Source organism: Schistocerca gregaria, chromosome 3 (assembly GCF_023897955.1).
Source record: "Schistocerca gregaria isolate iqSchGreg1 chromosome 3, iqSchGreg1.2, whole genome shotgun sequence".
Lineage (NCBI taxonomy): Eukaryota > Metazoa > Arthropoda > Insecta > Orthoptera > Acrididae > Schistocerca > Schistocerca gregaria.
The window spans coordinates 414263476-414277441 of NC_064922.1; the positions used below are offsets into that span (position 1 = coordinate 414263476).

A 13966-nucleotide genomic window follows, 5' to 3' on the forward strand; every position below is an offset into this window, starting at 1 on the left:
GTAACCTCTTGGTTCATCCCTATGAAATCCCCAAACCACCTTCCCTACCCTCTGGCTCCTACCCTTGCAACCGCCCCCGGTGTAAAACCTGTCCCATGCACCCTCCCACCACCACCTACTCCAGTCCTGTAACCCGGAAGGTGTACACGATCAAAGGGAGAGCCACGTGTGAAAGCACCCACGTGATTTACCAACTGACCTGCCTGCACTGTGACGCTTTCTATGTGGGAATGACCAGCAACAAACTGTCCATTCGCATGAATGGACACAGGCAGACAGTGTTTGTTGGTAATGAGGATCACCCTGTGGCTAAACATGCCTTGATGCACGGCCAGCACAGCTTGGCACAGTGTTACACCGTCCGAGTTATCTGGATACTTCCCACCAACACCAACCTATCCGAACTCCGGAGATGGGAACTCGCCCTTCAGTATATCCTCTCTTCTCGATATCCGCCAGGCCTCAACCTCCGCTAATTTCAAGTTGCCGCCGCTCATACCTCACCTGTCTTTCAACAACTTCTTTGCCTCTGTACTTCCGCCTCGACTGACATCTCTGCCCTAGGTGTATGTGCGGATGGATATGTGTGTGTGTATGTGTGTGCGAGTGTACACTTGTCCCTTTTTTTTTCCCCTAAGGGAAGTCTTTCCGCTCCCGGGATTGGAATGACTCCTTACCCTCTCCCTTAAAACCCACATCCTTTCGTCTTTCCCTCTCCTTCCTGAAGAAGCAACCATCGGTTGCGAAAGCTAGCAATTCTGTGTGTGTGTTTGTGTGTTTTGTTAATGTGCCTGTCTGCCGGCGCTTTCCCGCTTGGTAAGTCTTGGAATCTTTGTTTTTAATATATTTTTCCCATGTGGAAGTTTCTTTCTATTTTATTTACTATACACAAAACCATACATAATTACTAGTAATCTCCTACCCGGGAGCATACAGATCGGCACATGCGAACATGGTCAGAGACGAGGGCCTTTACCCACACAAAGACTTCAGAACGTTTATATACTGAAGAAGGGAAATATACCCTCTAAGTTGTACATATGTATAACAATATTAGATTTAAGATGCTGGAAGATCACATTCCAGACTTTATGTTGTTAGTTGGTAAGGAAAGTTTTTGTTTGTGTTGTTTTTCTTATATGTCAAATGTGTAAATGATAAGGTGAGTGGATGTAACAAGAAAGAATTTTACTTTTGTGTGTCTAGAGATGATATTACTTTAAACACAATGTTTCGGCTTGCGCGTAGCCCAGTTGTAAATGATTAAACAAACTTGTGAAATTCATGGTAGCACGCAATACAATACACAACTCGCCATGACATTAGCGGTAACAGAGTGATTTAGCACATGCGCATTGGGGAGCAAGCTAGTCAACAAACCGTGCATGCCACATAGACAAAGCTGAAAGTGTTGGAGCACCCAAAACAAACAAACCCTAAAAGCTACAGCCTGCAATAGCATTTTTAAAGCCTATTGTATAAACAGGGACATAGAAAATTAAAGGAGAGTCTATACTACAACTACGACGCTCTGCACAATAAAAACAAAGATAAGCTAAGGGATCATATATATGGAAGGGGATCATAAACTACGAGATATTTACTGAATTTAGGCTACTATATACATTACATCTAAATATTTTCAAATTTAAGTATTGAAAGTACATGCATTAATTATAATTGAGAGACCAGAAAACTCTTGCTGCAAGTAAACAAGTGAGTACAATGTAAGTGGCAAACTATGATACACTTTATCTTTCAGATTTATAAGGTAAGTAGACGCGCACACATGACATTAAATGAGTTTGTGATAGCACGACTGCACACTGAAGTAAATAATACATGGTTGAATATAAGAAAGAGGTATTAGTGACCACTGAGCCACTGTACACTTATCTATGAAAACTTAGTTTTACATTAGTGTTAAGGTTTTTCTTCGAGGGAACCTTGCAACGACAAATCCTAATGTGCAGAAAGATAAATGCTTGTGGAGTGTTAAGTACCATATAAACACAAGAAAGGACTGCAGCACAAGTAAATATAGTTGTAAGTTTATGATATGTATGAATGTGAAAATGTGTGTAGAAGGAAACAGTTGCAGCACATCACATATCACGATGCTGAACTAAGGTTGAGCACTACCAAATAATTAAGGGGTCAAAACCAAACATTGACTGCACATGAAAGCATCGAACATCTGATGTACAATGAAATATTTATACATGTTGTTACTCGTATAAACACTGTTTTACGCTCATTGTACATACCATATAGTATTCATGATACAACTCTGTATACCTCAGCATATGAAATGGTTCATCCTTTATACAATGAACATAACAAGTAAATATTAAGCTGCACTTTAAACACTGATAATTATTCGATATGATTGGTATAGTCAGGTTTGCGTTGTGTTTATTAACAACAAACTAATTTGTTCTTGAGGACTCAGATGAGACCAGCAACGAGATGGAACTGAGCACATAAATGCCTTTCCGTGAAACTTCTTCAACCTTGTAGCATGTAGAGTCTTTCTGGAGAATGCTAGACAGGCGAGGCCATGCGTAGTTACTGGAGCTGCACACAGAATATATTGTAGCAACTATTGTTTACTTTTTTAATTATTGAAACTGATAAATATGCTGTGACAAGAAGTCACTGTAAACTGAAATGAAATGTATATCCGTTTATTCCAAAAAAATAATAGAATCTATTATTGTATGAATGTTGTGTAAAGAATATAAAAACAAATGAGAGTAAAAAGTATACTCATATAATTGGAACTGAACAATGTAATGAAATTATAATTTAACAAAATGTACTAAAACAAAACAACAGTCAGTTTACAGGATGGTCCATTGATCGTGACCGGGCCAAATATCTCACGAAATGAGCGTCAAACGAAAAACTACAAAGAATGAAACTTGTCTAGCTTGAAAGGGGAAACCAGATGGCACTATGGTTGGCCCGCTACATGGCACTGCCATAGGTCAAGCAGATATGATCAACTGCGTTTTTTTAAATAGGAACACCCATTTTTTATTACACATTCGAGTAGTATGTGAAGAAATATGAATGTTTTAGTTGGACCACTTTTTTCGCTTTGTGATAGACGGCGCTGCAATAGTCATAAACATATGGCTCACAATTTTAGACGTACAGTTGGTAACAGGTAGGTTTCTCAAATTAAAATACAGAACGTAGATACGTCTGAAAATTTTATTTCGGTTGTTCCAATGTGATACATGTACCTTTGTGAACTTATTTCTGAGAACGCATGCTGTTACAGCGTGATTACCTGTAAATACCACATTAATGCAATAAATGCTCAAAATAATGTCCGTCAACCTCAATGCATTTGGCAATACGTGTAACGACATTCCTCTCAACAGCGAGTAGTTCGCCTTCCGTAATGTTTGCACATGCATTGACAATGCGCTGACGCATGTTGTCAGGCATTGTCGGTGGATCACAATAGCAAATATCCTTCAACTTTCCCCACAGAAAAAAGTCTGGGGACGTCAGATCCAGTGAACATGCGAGCCATGGTATGGTGCTTCAACGACCAATCCACCTGTCATGAAATATGATATTCAATACCAATTCAACCGCATGCGAGCTGTGCGCCGGACATCCATCATGTTGGAAGTACATCGCCATTCTGTCATGCAGTGAAACATCTTGTAGTAACATTGGCAGAACATTATGTAGGAAATCAGCATACATGGCACCATTTAGATTGCCATTGATAAAATGGGGACCAATTATCCTTCCTCCCATAATGCTGCACCATACAGTAAGCCTCCAAGGTCGCTGATGTTCCACTTGTCACAGCCATCATGTATTTTCCATTGCCCAATAGAGCATATTATACCGGTTTGGTGAATGACGCTTCGTCGCTAAATGGAATGAGTGCAAAAAAACTGTCATTGTCCTGTAGTTTCTCTTGTGCCTAGTGGCAGAACTGTGCACGACGTTCAAAGTCATCGCCATGCGATACCTGGCGCATAGAAATATGGTATGGCTGCAATCGATGTTGATGTAGCATTCTCAATACCGACGTTTTTGAGATTCCAGATTCTCGCGCAATTAGTCCGCTAAAACACCTCCTTGGGCATCATCATTTGTTGCACGTCTTTGTTTCACGTGTGGCTGAACACTTCCTGTTTCCTTAAATAACGTAACTATCCAGTGAACGGTCCAGACACTTGGATGATGTCGTCCAGGATACTGAGCAGCATACATAGCACACGCCCGTTGGGCATTTTGATCACAATAGTCATACATCAACACGATATCAACCTTTCCCACAATTGGGAAGCGGTCCATTATAACACGGGTAATGTATCAACGGATCAAATACCTTCCGCACTGGCATAATGTTATATGATACCACAGACTTATACGTTTGTGACTATTACAGTGCTATCTATCACAAAGCGAAAAAAGTGGTCCAACTAAAACATTCATATTTCTTTATGTACTAAACGAGTATGTAATAAAAAATGGGGGTTCCTATTTTAAAAATGCAGTTGATATCCGTTTGACCTATGGCAGCACCATCTAGCGTGCCAACCATAGCGCCATCTGGTTTCCCCCTTCAAGCTAGATGAGTTTTGTTCTTTGTAGTTTTTTCGTTTGATGCTTATTTCATAAGATATTTGGCCCGGTCACTACCAATGGACCACCCTGTATAAGCAATCATAATGGCATGTCAGCAAATGAACAGAATAAGTTTATTTTTATACTTATTTTTGTATTTTTTTTGTTATGTGTGTAGTATGATTTGGAAAGGACACTACAGAAATTTTGTGTAATGCAATGGTAAGAAAGATGCTAAAAAAAAAAAAAAAAAAAAAAAAAAAAAAAAAAAAAAAAAAAAAAAAGAGAGAGAGAGAGAGAGAGAGAGAGAGAGAGAGAGAGAGAGAGAGAGAGAGAGAGAGAGAGAGAGAGAAGAAAAGAAAAAAAAATATACAAAACCTGCCTGCAAAGTGTTAAGAGTGCATGTGAGATATGTGGGTGTGCACGTGATAAACTAAACATGACAATACTTAATGTAACATGAATTTTCTATGCTCGACAATGTTGTACAAGCAGCAAGGAACTTACTTTGTCGACAGAGGTCTGATGTATAGCTGGTGTCGCCAGTGAATAAGTGAGAGCGACAAGGTGAAAAATTCCTCGGGCTGCTGATATGGAAACCAGTTTTCATCAAATCAAAGATTTCACAAAGGATTATGCCGCTGAGTAAGAGCTTCACGAATTTGCGCAGTGAAGGCTGCTGTGAATGCACGACTTGGACACACTGACTTTAGATTAAACATTTGAAAGCGAGCTGGGACGGTAACGGACGTCAAGCTGCGCACGCATGCTCCGCAAGCTAAACACTGGGCAGATACTGACTGACAGTAATGGGACTACACAGTTACAGCAAGCACTTTGTTATGAAAGAAAACTTATGTATGTATGTCTGTATGTATGTATGTATGTATGTGTGTGTTAAGGGAAGCTGACGTGTGTATAAATTGATAACCATACAGGATAACTCCAAAAATAAAGGCTATGCCCATACTGGCCAGAGTTATCAACCCAAAGAAAAGTGAAAGAAGCCCAAACACCGTACACCTCCATATGACATTAGCACATAGTGGGGGCGGGGGGCAATTGTAATGATTATTATTATTATTATTATTATTATTATTATTATTACTACTACTCTCGTTCTTTTCTTTTTACACATATAAGATATATGTCAAATAATAAGTTATTTTGTACCAGGGATACTACTGGGTCATAAACAAAGCAAGTAGAGATATGTTCTTCAATTGATTAATTTATATATATTCACCTATATGTCTCTATATGGTAAGTGGTAGCAGGAGGAGTATTACAAATTCTGCCACATAAATATTGTTCAAAAATGGGTATGGTAACCAGACATTAAAGAAGTGTTATAAAAGTCACTAGCGAGACAGCTCATTTATAACCGCATATGTTCATCATTTCGCCCACATCAAGAATCCTGCATCAAGAGGATCGAAGCAAACAAGAATAATTTGCGTGAGCAGAGAGCAGGCAATCCAGAACCAGTATTGTCATACCAAGTTCCGTGCACAATGGCGGTAACAAGAAAAAGAAGTACGTGAATTTAAATGCTGAATATATGTATTGAATATTGAAGGTCGGTTGATATTACTCCCAGTTAAAATTCACTCCAGATGTGTGTACTTTCCAATTTCTTTCAATTATTTTTTCCAATTTTTTTTTACTTATTCAAGCAGAAATTATTTAATGAGTTTTCATTTTATATTATCTTTTATCCCCCCCTATTCTTGCCACTACTCAGAGCAAAGACTGTTCCACACTATGAGGTGAATGTCACAGTTCGTCTGGAGACAATAAAGAATTTTCCCATGAACACAATGACTAAAGGTTCAGTATAGGATGTAGCAAAAACAGGTTGGCCATCCACATCTTGGTGTCCAGAGAATGTGATGATTGTGCAATGTTCAGTTATAGCCTGGGGAAATCAACACACTAGGCAGCTCTTGAGAGTGGACTCACAAGGTGTGATGTGCATCAGATGTTGGATTAAGAATCAGACTTTCGAGAATTGAAACCTCATTATGTCCAGCAGCTGACACCAGAAGATTGTTATCACAGAAAGGAGTATGGGGAGTTGATGCTGGATTGGCACAGAGATTGGCCTCAATTGTCTCACAACATGCTGTGGAGTGATGAGGCCATTTTCTGTGTGTGAGGTTTCATGAATCGGAACAACTACGATTAATGAACAGGATCCTGGAGTTACAGTAAAAAAGATTCAGTCTCATCAAAAAAGTGCCCATGTGGTGTGGGATAACAGCTACAAATGTCATAGGCCCATATCTCCTGCATGACGCAATGAATGGGGAACGCTACCTTCAAATGCTTCAGGGTTATGTTTGAACCACAGTTCTGGATACCAAAGACATTATCTTCAAGCAAGACTTGCAATTTGGAAGTGATATGCAGAACTAGTTGGATAAGAAGTTTCCAGGACGTTGGCTGGGGAGATGTGGACCTCATGAGAGACCTGCAAGAAGCCTGGACCTGACATCCTGTGACCTTTTTTTATGGGCTGGGCAGAAGAGGTGGTGAACCAGATGAAACCTTGCCGACAGGATGAAATGGAAGCACAGAGTCTGGAAGTTCTTACCAACATCCCACACAACTTCCTCCGGAAACGTGTGGATTCCATTCCAGGTCGTTTGAGGACACTGGTCAACATCACAGGTGGTTACATCAAAATTTAATGGACTCAGTAAATAACTGTGCAAAGATAAAAGTTATACATAAGTTTTAATACATAGTTATTTCCTGCCCACCTTGTAGAACTGGAACTATACAAGACTAAAGTGCACGCCTGTAGCAGGAAAAGGTTTCAACTTAATTAAGCAGTTACAGAAAGTATTAATAAAACTTACTACAGATGGCTGGGAAATCATACTGTGTGGAGATTTAAACATTCATTTCATCTCGGATGCTATTGACTGAGGAGACAGTGTTGTTGATGTCCAGCCTTTGTGTGTTCCCAATATGAACATCGCCAACAAGAACAGAACAGAGTAACAGTGACTGATTATTTATGTTTAAATTCAACTGTCTTTCCACAAACAAATGTGAGCCACATAGTACATAAAATGCTCGCCCATGGTGATCAAGTGACAGCAATATAGTACCATCATCAATCTGGTATTTGCCAATTGCCTTTGCTTTTGGAATAGTACTATATTGGTCCTTTACAACTGATTCAATTAATACATACTCTTAGTAAGGCATTTTATAAACAGCATCAGCTAGAGGTTTGCTCCAGCTTCTACAAATGAGTAAAGGACAACCTTTTCCAAAACTTGTAACCATTGTCTGATAATTATTATGAGTAGATTCAATGGACAGGGATGATTACAAGTGGGTACACTGATTTTTCAAACTTTTGTCATATTAAATCCCTCGTTGATGTAGATACCTTCCCTAGTAGTGTAACTATCCTCTTACAGATTTTATTCAATGAAAATAATCAGTGTGTGAAAATATAATGTGGATAGATAACAAATCTACTCTCAAACAGCTGCAGATATGGAAATGCACAAGCTTTCAGAGCCAACAGCTCTTTTTTCAAGCAGAAGGGTTAAAGGGAAAGGAAGAGCCTGCCGCCACTTGGTGAGTGAATTTTTTATCTATTACAGATTTTGTTAGTTTGGTTAGCAGGCTCACGACAGTAGTGAAGAAGAGCCTGGATTTGCCTGGACAGAGTCTGTTATACCTCAGCAATGTTGATACAGTTGGATAGATGTGTTGCATAAGTGTTCCAGGAGCTTGTGCACAAACAAATGTCACATCAACCATGCACTAATTTCTTTGATCCTTTGTGTACAGAAAATATACACTTTCACACAAAAAGAGACATAGAATAAGGGAATTATCCAAATGGGATGGAAATTGATAGATGTGCTGTACATGTACAGACAAATAAATGATTACAGTTTTAGAAAAATTGGATTATTTATTCAAGAGAAAGAGCTTCACAAACTGAGCAAGACAATAACATGATGGTATACATCTGGCTCTTATGCACAGTTATTAAGCTTGTCATTCCTTAATAGGGATCTTGGATGTCCTTTTGAGGGCTATCATGTCAAATTCTGTCCAAGTTGTGAGTCAGATCATCAAAATCTAGAGATGGTTGGAGGGCCCTGCAAATAATGCTCTAAACATTCTTAGTTAGGGAGAAATCTGGCAACCTTGCTGGCCAAGGTAGGGCTTGGCAAGTGCAGAGACAAGCAGTAAAAACTCTCACCATGTGCTAGTGGTTATTATCTTGCCAAATTTAACCCCAGGCTGGCTTGTCATGAAGGGCAACAAAACGGGGCGTAGAATATTGTTGACGTACCACAGTGCTGTACGTGTGCCACAGAAGACAACCGAATGGGTCCTGCTATGAAAAGAAATGGCACACCCCAGACCATCATGACTGGTTGTCCGGCCATATGGCAGGAAACAGTCATATTAGTAGCCCACCGCAGTCCAGGGTGTCTCCAAAAATATCTTCAGCCTGCAATCTCACTGACTGGAGTAAAATCGTCTTTAGTGTTGAGTCCCACTTCAAATTGAGCCCTTACGATGAGACTTGTCCGGAGACACCTAAGACAGCAGTGATATATCCCATGCCTCCATTTAGCCCTGCACATGCTGCTAGACAGCACTCTTCTCCCCCACCCATACCCTGCCATCCCTTCACCTTCCCCAGCCCCTCCTCACGTAACGGTTTCACTCTGGTCTGAGCTGCCAGAGGTGACAGTCATGTATTTGAATTGTAATTGCTTGTGTGAATGATTCTGCGCACGCGTGTTGTAACTGTTTTTTTTGTTATGTCTGTCAGCAGCTCAATGTGTCATCTTTATGGTGAGTGGCAATCTATCCTTTTCCTTACACTGTTGACATTCCAACCTGGTGTCTCCATTATCAATTGCTAGCGTGGAAAACTATTTTGTGCTTTAGTAAGATGCTGTATTATGCATTTTATTCAAAATAACTGAATTCTCAAAGCTACATGGCAAAGCTGCCACCACTGTACAGAATGTTAGTGGTCTCCAGAACCTGCAAAGTACCAAACAGCTTGCAGTATGGTGTATTAAATGCTGCATCTGCAATTCTTCAATCACTACAACAGCAAAACAACAAATAAACAAACAAAACTATTTTTCCATTAATCTTGTCTTTTTAAAGTTCTTAAACTATAACAATTGAATATAAATACTATTTCAAACACTAAAACGATATATAAGTTGTTTTACATTACCATACATGTATAAACTTACCAGCTCTGAAAACAATTTCAGAAACGCCGCTGAAGCAGCAGCATTCTGTGCAGCAGCTGGATGATCCCTCTTCTCTTCTATATTGTGCAAGAAACTATAATGTAACCCGAAGTTACGAACCAGTTCCGAGGAAGTGGAGCAAATGTTGAAATTCTTTACAGCTTCCTCTAAGGGCAAATACATTGGTTTCACTTTGTTGTTTTCTAGTTTATCACCAACTGTGTTCAAGTCTTTCAATTTCCCATTCTCTGTCTGTCTATTTCCATGTTTCTCATTTATATATTTTCTAGTCCTCTCACTTTTCACACCTGTCAAACTTTCACTGATCTTTTCCTTTACTTGAGAATTTCTGGCTGTTATATTAATACTATCTGCATTTTGCAATTGTTTTGAATATGTTGTCGGTTTTAATGTTGAATAATCACTCTGATAAGTTGTCCTTGGTACTAACGGATTTTGTCTGAATTTCACAAGCATTTTCTTTCTTAAAGGGTCTTTAGATTCAGATGCTGATGGCGACACATTTTCAGTCATTCTGTCTTTCTCTTGAATGCCTTTGTGCAACATGTTTGAATTCCCAGTTGATGAAGTAAACTCTTTTGACTGTGAGTGTACTGAAACACTTTTTTTACCTATTGTCTCCCCTTGCGTTGACTTGAGGCAAGCACTGCTTCTACCAACTACATTCTTTGTTTTGTTCTTAGTTTTGTTTGATGAATTACATGTTTCCTTGACTCTCTGGCCTTCTTTGATTCCATCATTCTTATTTGAGCACTCTGAACAAACGACTGCATCCAATTTAATACTTTGAGGTGGATTCCAATTGTGCAACAGCTGATTTACTTCTCCACAGCTATAGGAAAGTCTCTGTCTTGCATCAGAGGTCCATGTGACAGCTTCTTCTAAGAAATGTATTAACCTAGATATAGAAATATATTTTATTAGTACATGTCTTTCTAGAGATTAACCAAAACCAAAAATATGGAAAATTTCATGAATTATTATTCTGTGTGAACCAATATGAAAGCAGAATGTAAGATTGGTGGACTGACTTCCTCCTAATGCCAACTGAGAATAACTATCTAATACTTACCAAGCAGGAAAGCGCCGGCAGACAGGCACAATGAACAAAACACACAAACACACACACAGAATTACTAGCTTTCGCAACCGATGGTTGCTTCTTCAGGAAAGAGGGAAGGAGAGGGAAAGACGAAAGGATGTGGGTTTTAAGGGAGAGGGTAAGGAGTCATTCCAATCCCGGGAGCGGAAAGACTTCCCTTAGGGGGAAAAAGGACAGGTGTACACTCGCACACACACACATATCCATCCGCACATACACAGACACAAGCAGACATAAATACCCACATCATTTCGTCTTTCCCTCTCCTTCCCTCTTTCCTGAAGAAGCAACCATCGGTTGCGAAAGCTAGTAATTCTGTGTGTGTGTTTGTGTGTTTTGTTCATTGTGCCTGTCTGCCGGCGGTTTCCCGCTTGGTAAGTCTTGGAATCTTTGTTTTTAATATATTTTTCCCATGTGGAAGTTTCTTTCTATTTTATTAACTATCTAATACTTTTGATTTCCCATGTTATTGGCTCTGTACAGGTTCAGTTTCATTTATACAGCACAAATTGTACAGTTGATACTGGCCCAATCAAAGAAAATGTTCAATAATACATAGAATTAGCAGATAGTAGGCAAATTAAAATTAGGTACCTATTCTTAAAATTTAATTTTTAAGTAACTTTTTTTGTTGTATATCCAGAAATTATTTTAGGTCTGACAACATAGAAACATAGCTTTTTGTTTAATTTTAAATACTGGATATGTAGCAATTTTTTCTTCTTCTGGTATATTATTCTGTAGCATTACATCAATGTTAATGACACTCCTCTGATAGGCTGTTGTTCTGTGATATTTTTTTATGTATATTTGATTTCCCTCCAGTACAATAGTAGTGTACGTTTTTGTTCTGTAGAGGGTAGCTTGTTTTCAAGAGGTAGCCTCTAGTGAACAAGATAATTTCATAAGCAAATAATAATCTTGGAACATTCAGAACACCAAGCTCAGTAAAATAATATTTACAGGGCTCCATCTTTTTAAGACCATAAATTATTCTTAGAGCTCTTTTTTTTTGCATTCCAAAAACCGTTATAATGTGAGTTGAATGTCCCAAGAAAATGATCCCATGTCAAAGCAGTGAGTGGAACTGCACATAGTATGCCAGCAGTAATGTTGTTTTGCTTGTTGTCGACTTTAATATTCTTAGACCATAGCACACCGATGAGAGTTTCCTAGACAAGTTATTTTATGTGCGCCTCACTTTAAATCTTGCTGAACCCACAGACCCAAAAATTTTGTGACACATTTTCTAGGCAACAGACATTTGATTAGATGGAGGAAATAAACTAAAGCTGACACACAGCTTTTTTAGTATTTATAATGAGTGTTTCTGACGAACCACTCAAAGTCTTTTCATAGAAATTTCTGCTATTGACTGCAATATGCTGGTGTCATAAGAAAATAGGATAGTTTTTCTTTGGACTCATGTATTCAACAGTCGTCCACATACATAAAGAAGAATAGTGGACCTAAGACTGAGCCCTGCGGTATGCCAAATTTTATTGGTAATTCGCTAGAAAGGAGGAAGTTGTTTCCTGTTTTATTTGTAGTGTTGAATTCATAATGAAGCCTTTTGCCTGTGCTTTTTTTATGTACGAAGACAACCCGATATGTGCTACACCTATTACTTCTTGCCTTTGTAACTTTTCAAGCAGAATATCATGGTCCAGTACATTGAGGGCTTTTGACAGCTCTAGAATAATACCTGCATCTAATTACATTGATCAACACATTCTAACGCTGTCTAAAAATTAAAAAAATCGCTGTCTGTATGGATTCAGACTTTCAAAAACCATATTGATGTACAGTAAGAGGAGAGTATTTGTTTATGAAACTTAAGTGCCTGTCATAAAAGAAGTTTTCTAGAATTTTTGAGATGGAACGTAACCTTGATACTGGTCAGTAGTTTAATATTTTATCAGAAGAACCTTCTTTGGCAGTGGGGAAACTTTTGCTACCAATATTTTGAGAATATCTGGAAAGACACCAGTTTGTACAGAGAGGTTGAAAAAGTTTGCCAACTGTTTTGCTATGTGGTGAACGCATGTTTTTAATATGGAATCAGGTGCTTCATCATGGCTGCTTCAAATTTTATTACTCAATATTTAATTTTACTTATAATTTCATCGGGATTTGTTTCATAAAAACACACACAGGCATCCAGAACCACTGATTTGCTAAAGCAGTTTGGGACTGATCCTTTACAGTTTACTTCAAAGAGGTCTTCAGCTAGTGAAATGAAGTAGTCATTGAATTTTGTCATGCCTAATTTTAGGTCTGTGACTTTTGAGCACTCGTGTTAATGATACATTCTCTTATTTTGGTATTGAGCTACAAGTTTCTTTCTTCATAACACTCTACATGGATCTTATTGTTAGATGAGTTTGTTATCAAATTATCATTCCACGTAATTTTTCCTCTCTGACTACTTAACCATAGATTTTTAGGCTTAGAATAATCTGCAAATTCTTGGGTAACTCTAAATTTCTTACAACAATACAGCAAAAATCATGAATATGCTATCAGCATTGTTCTGAATGGAGATGCTTTCCTAATTTTTCTTAGCCAGCAAGGCATTAAAAATTATAATATTATCTTGAGAAGAGTGTGATGCACTTGCCCCAGTGTTCCTGCCAGTCTTCAAATACACACTGGAAACCATTTTTTGATAGGTCCTTCAAAATCGCTTCCTCAGCCTTCACCACTGCTTCTGATGATTGATAATGCCTCCCACAAAGGTGTCTCTTCATGTTAGGGAATAGAAAAAAGTCACATGGGGCTAAATCCGGACTGTAGGAAGGGTGAGGGATGCACTTCACACTGATTTTTGCAAAATATTCATCAACAACATTGATAATATGCAGCCGTGGTGCAGCATCCAGCCTGCTTCATGGAAATGTGGTCTTTTGCATCTGATATGGACTTGCAATGTTTTCAGGACATCCCTGTAGTATGGTCCAGTTACTGATATATGTGCAGGTAC

At 38.6% G+C, this 13966-nt stretch overlaps 1 protein-coding gene across 1 annotated transcript in view; it reads right to left on the reverse strand.

Moving 5' to 3' along the window:
- LOC126353864 (uncharacterized) overlaps positions 1-13966 on the reverse strand; it is an 87779-nt gene that overhangs the window by 28530 nt on the left and 45283 nt on the right. Inside the window, exon 2 of the mRNA XM_050003032.1 lies at positions 9861-10779. Coding sequence (XP_049858989.1) covers positions 9861-10779 — 919 coding nt within the window. The remainder of the gene's footprint in view (positions 1-9860; positions 10780-13966) is intronic.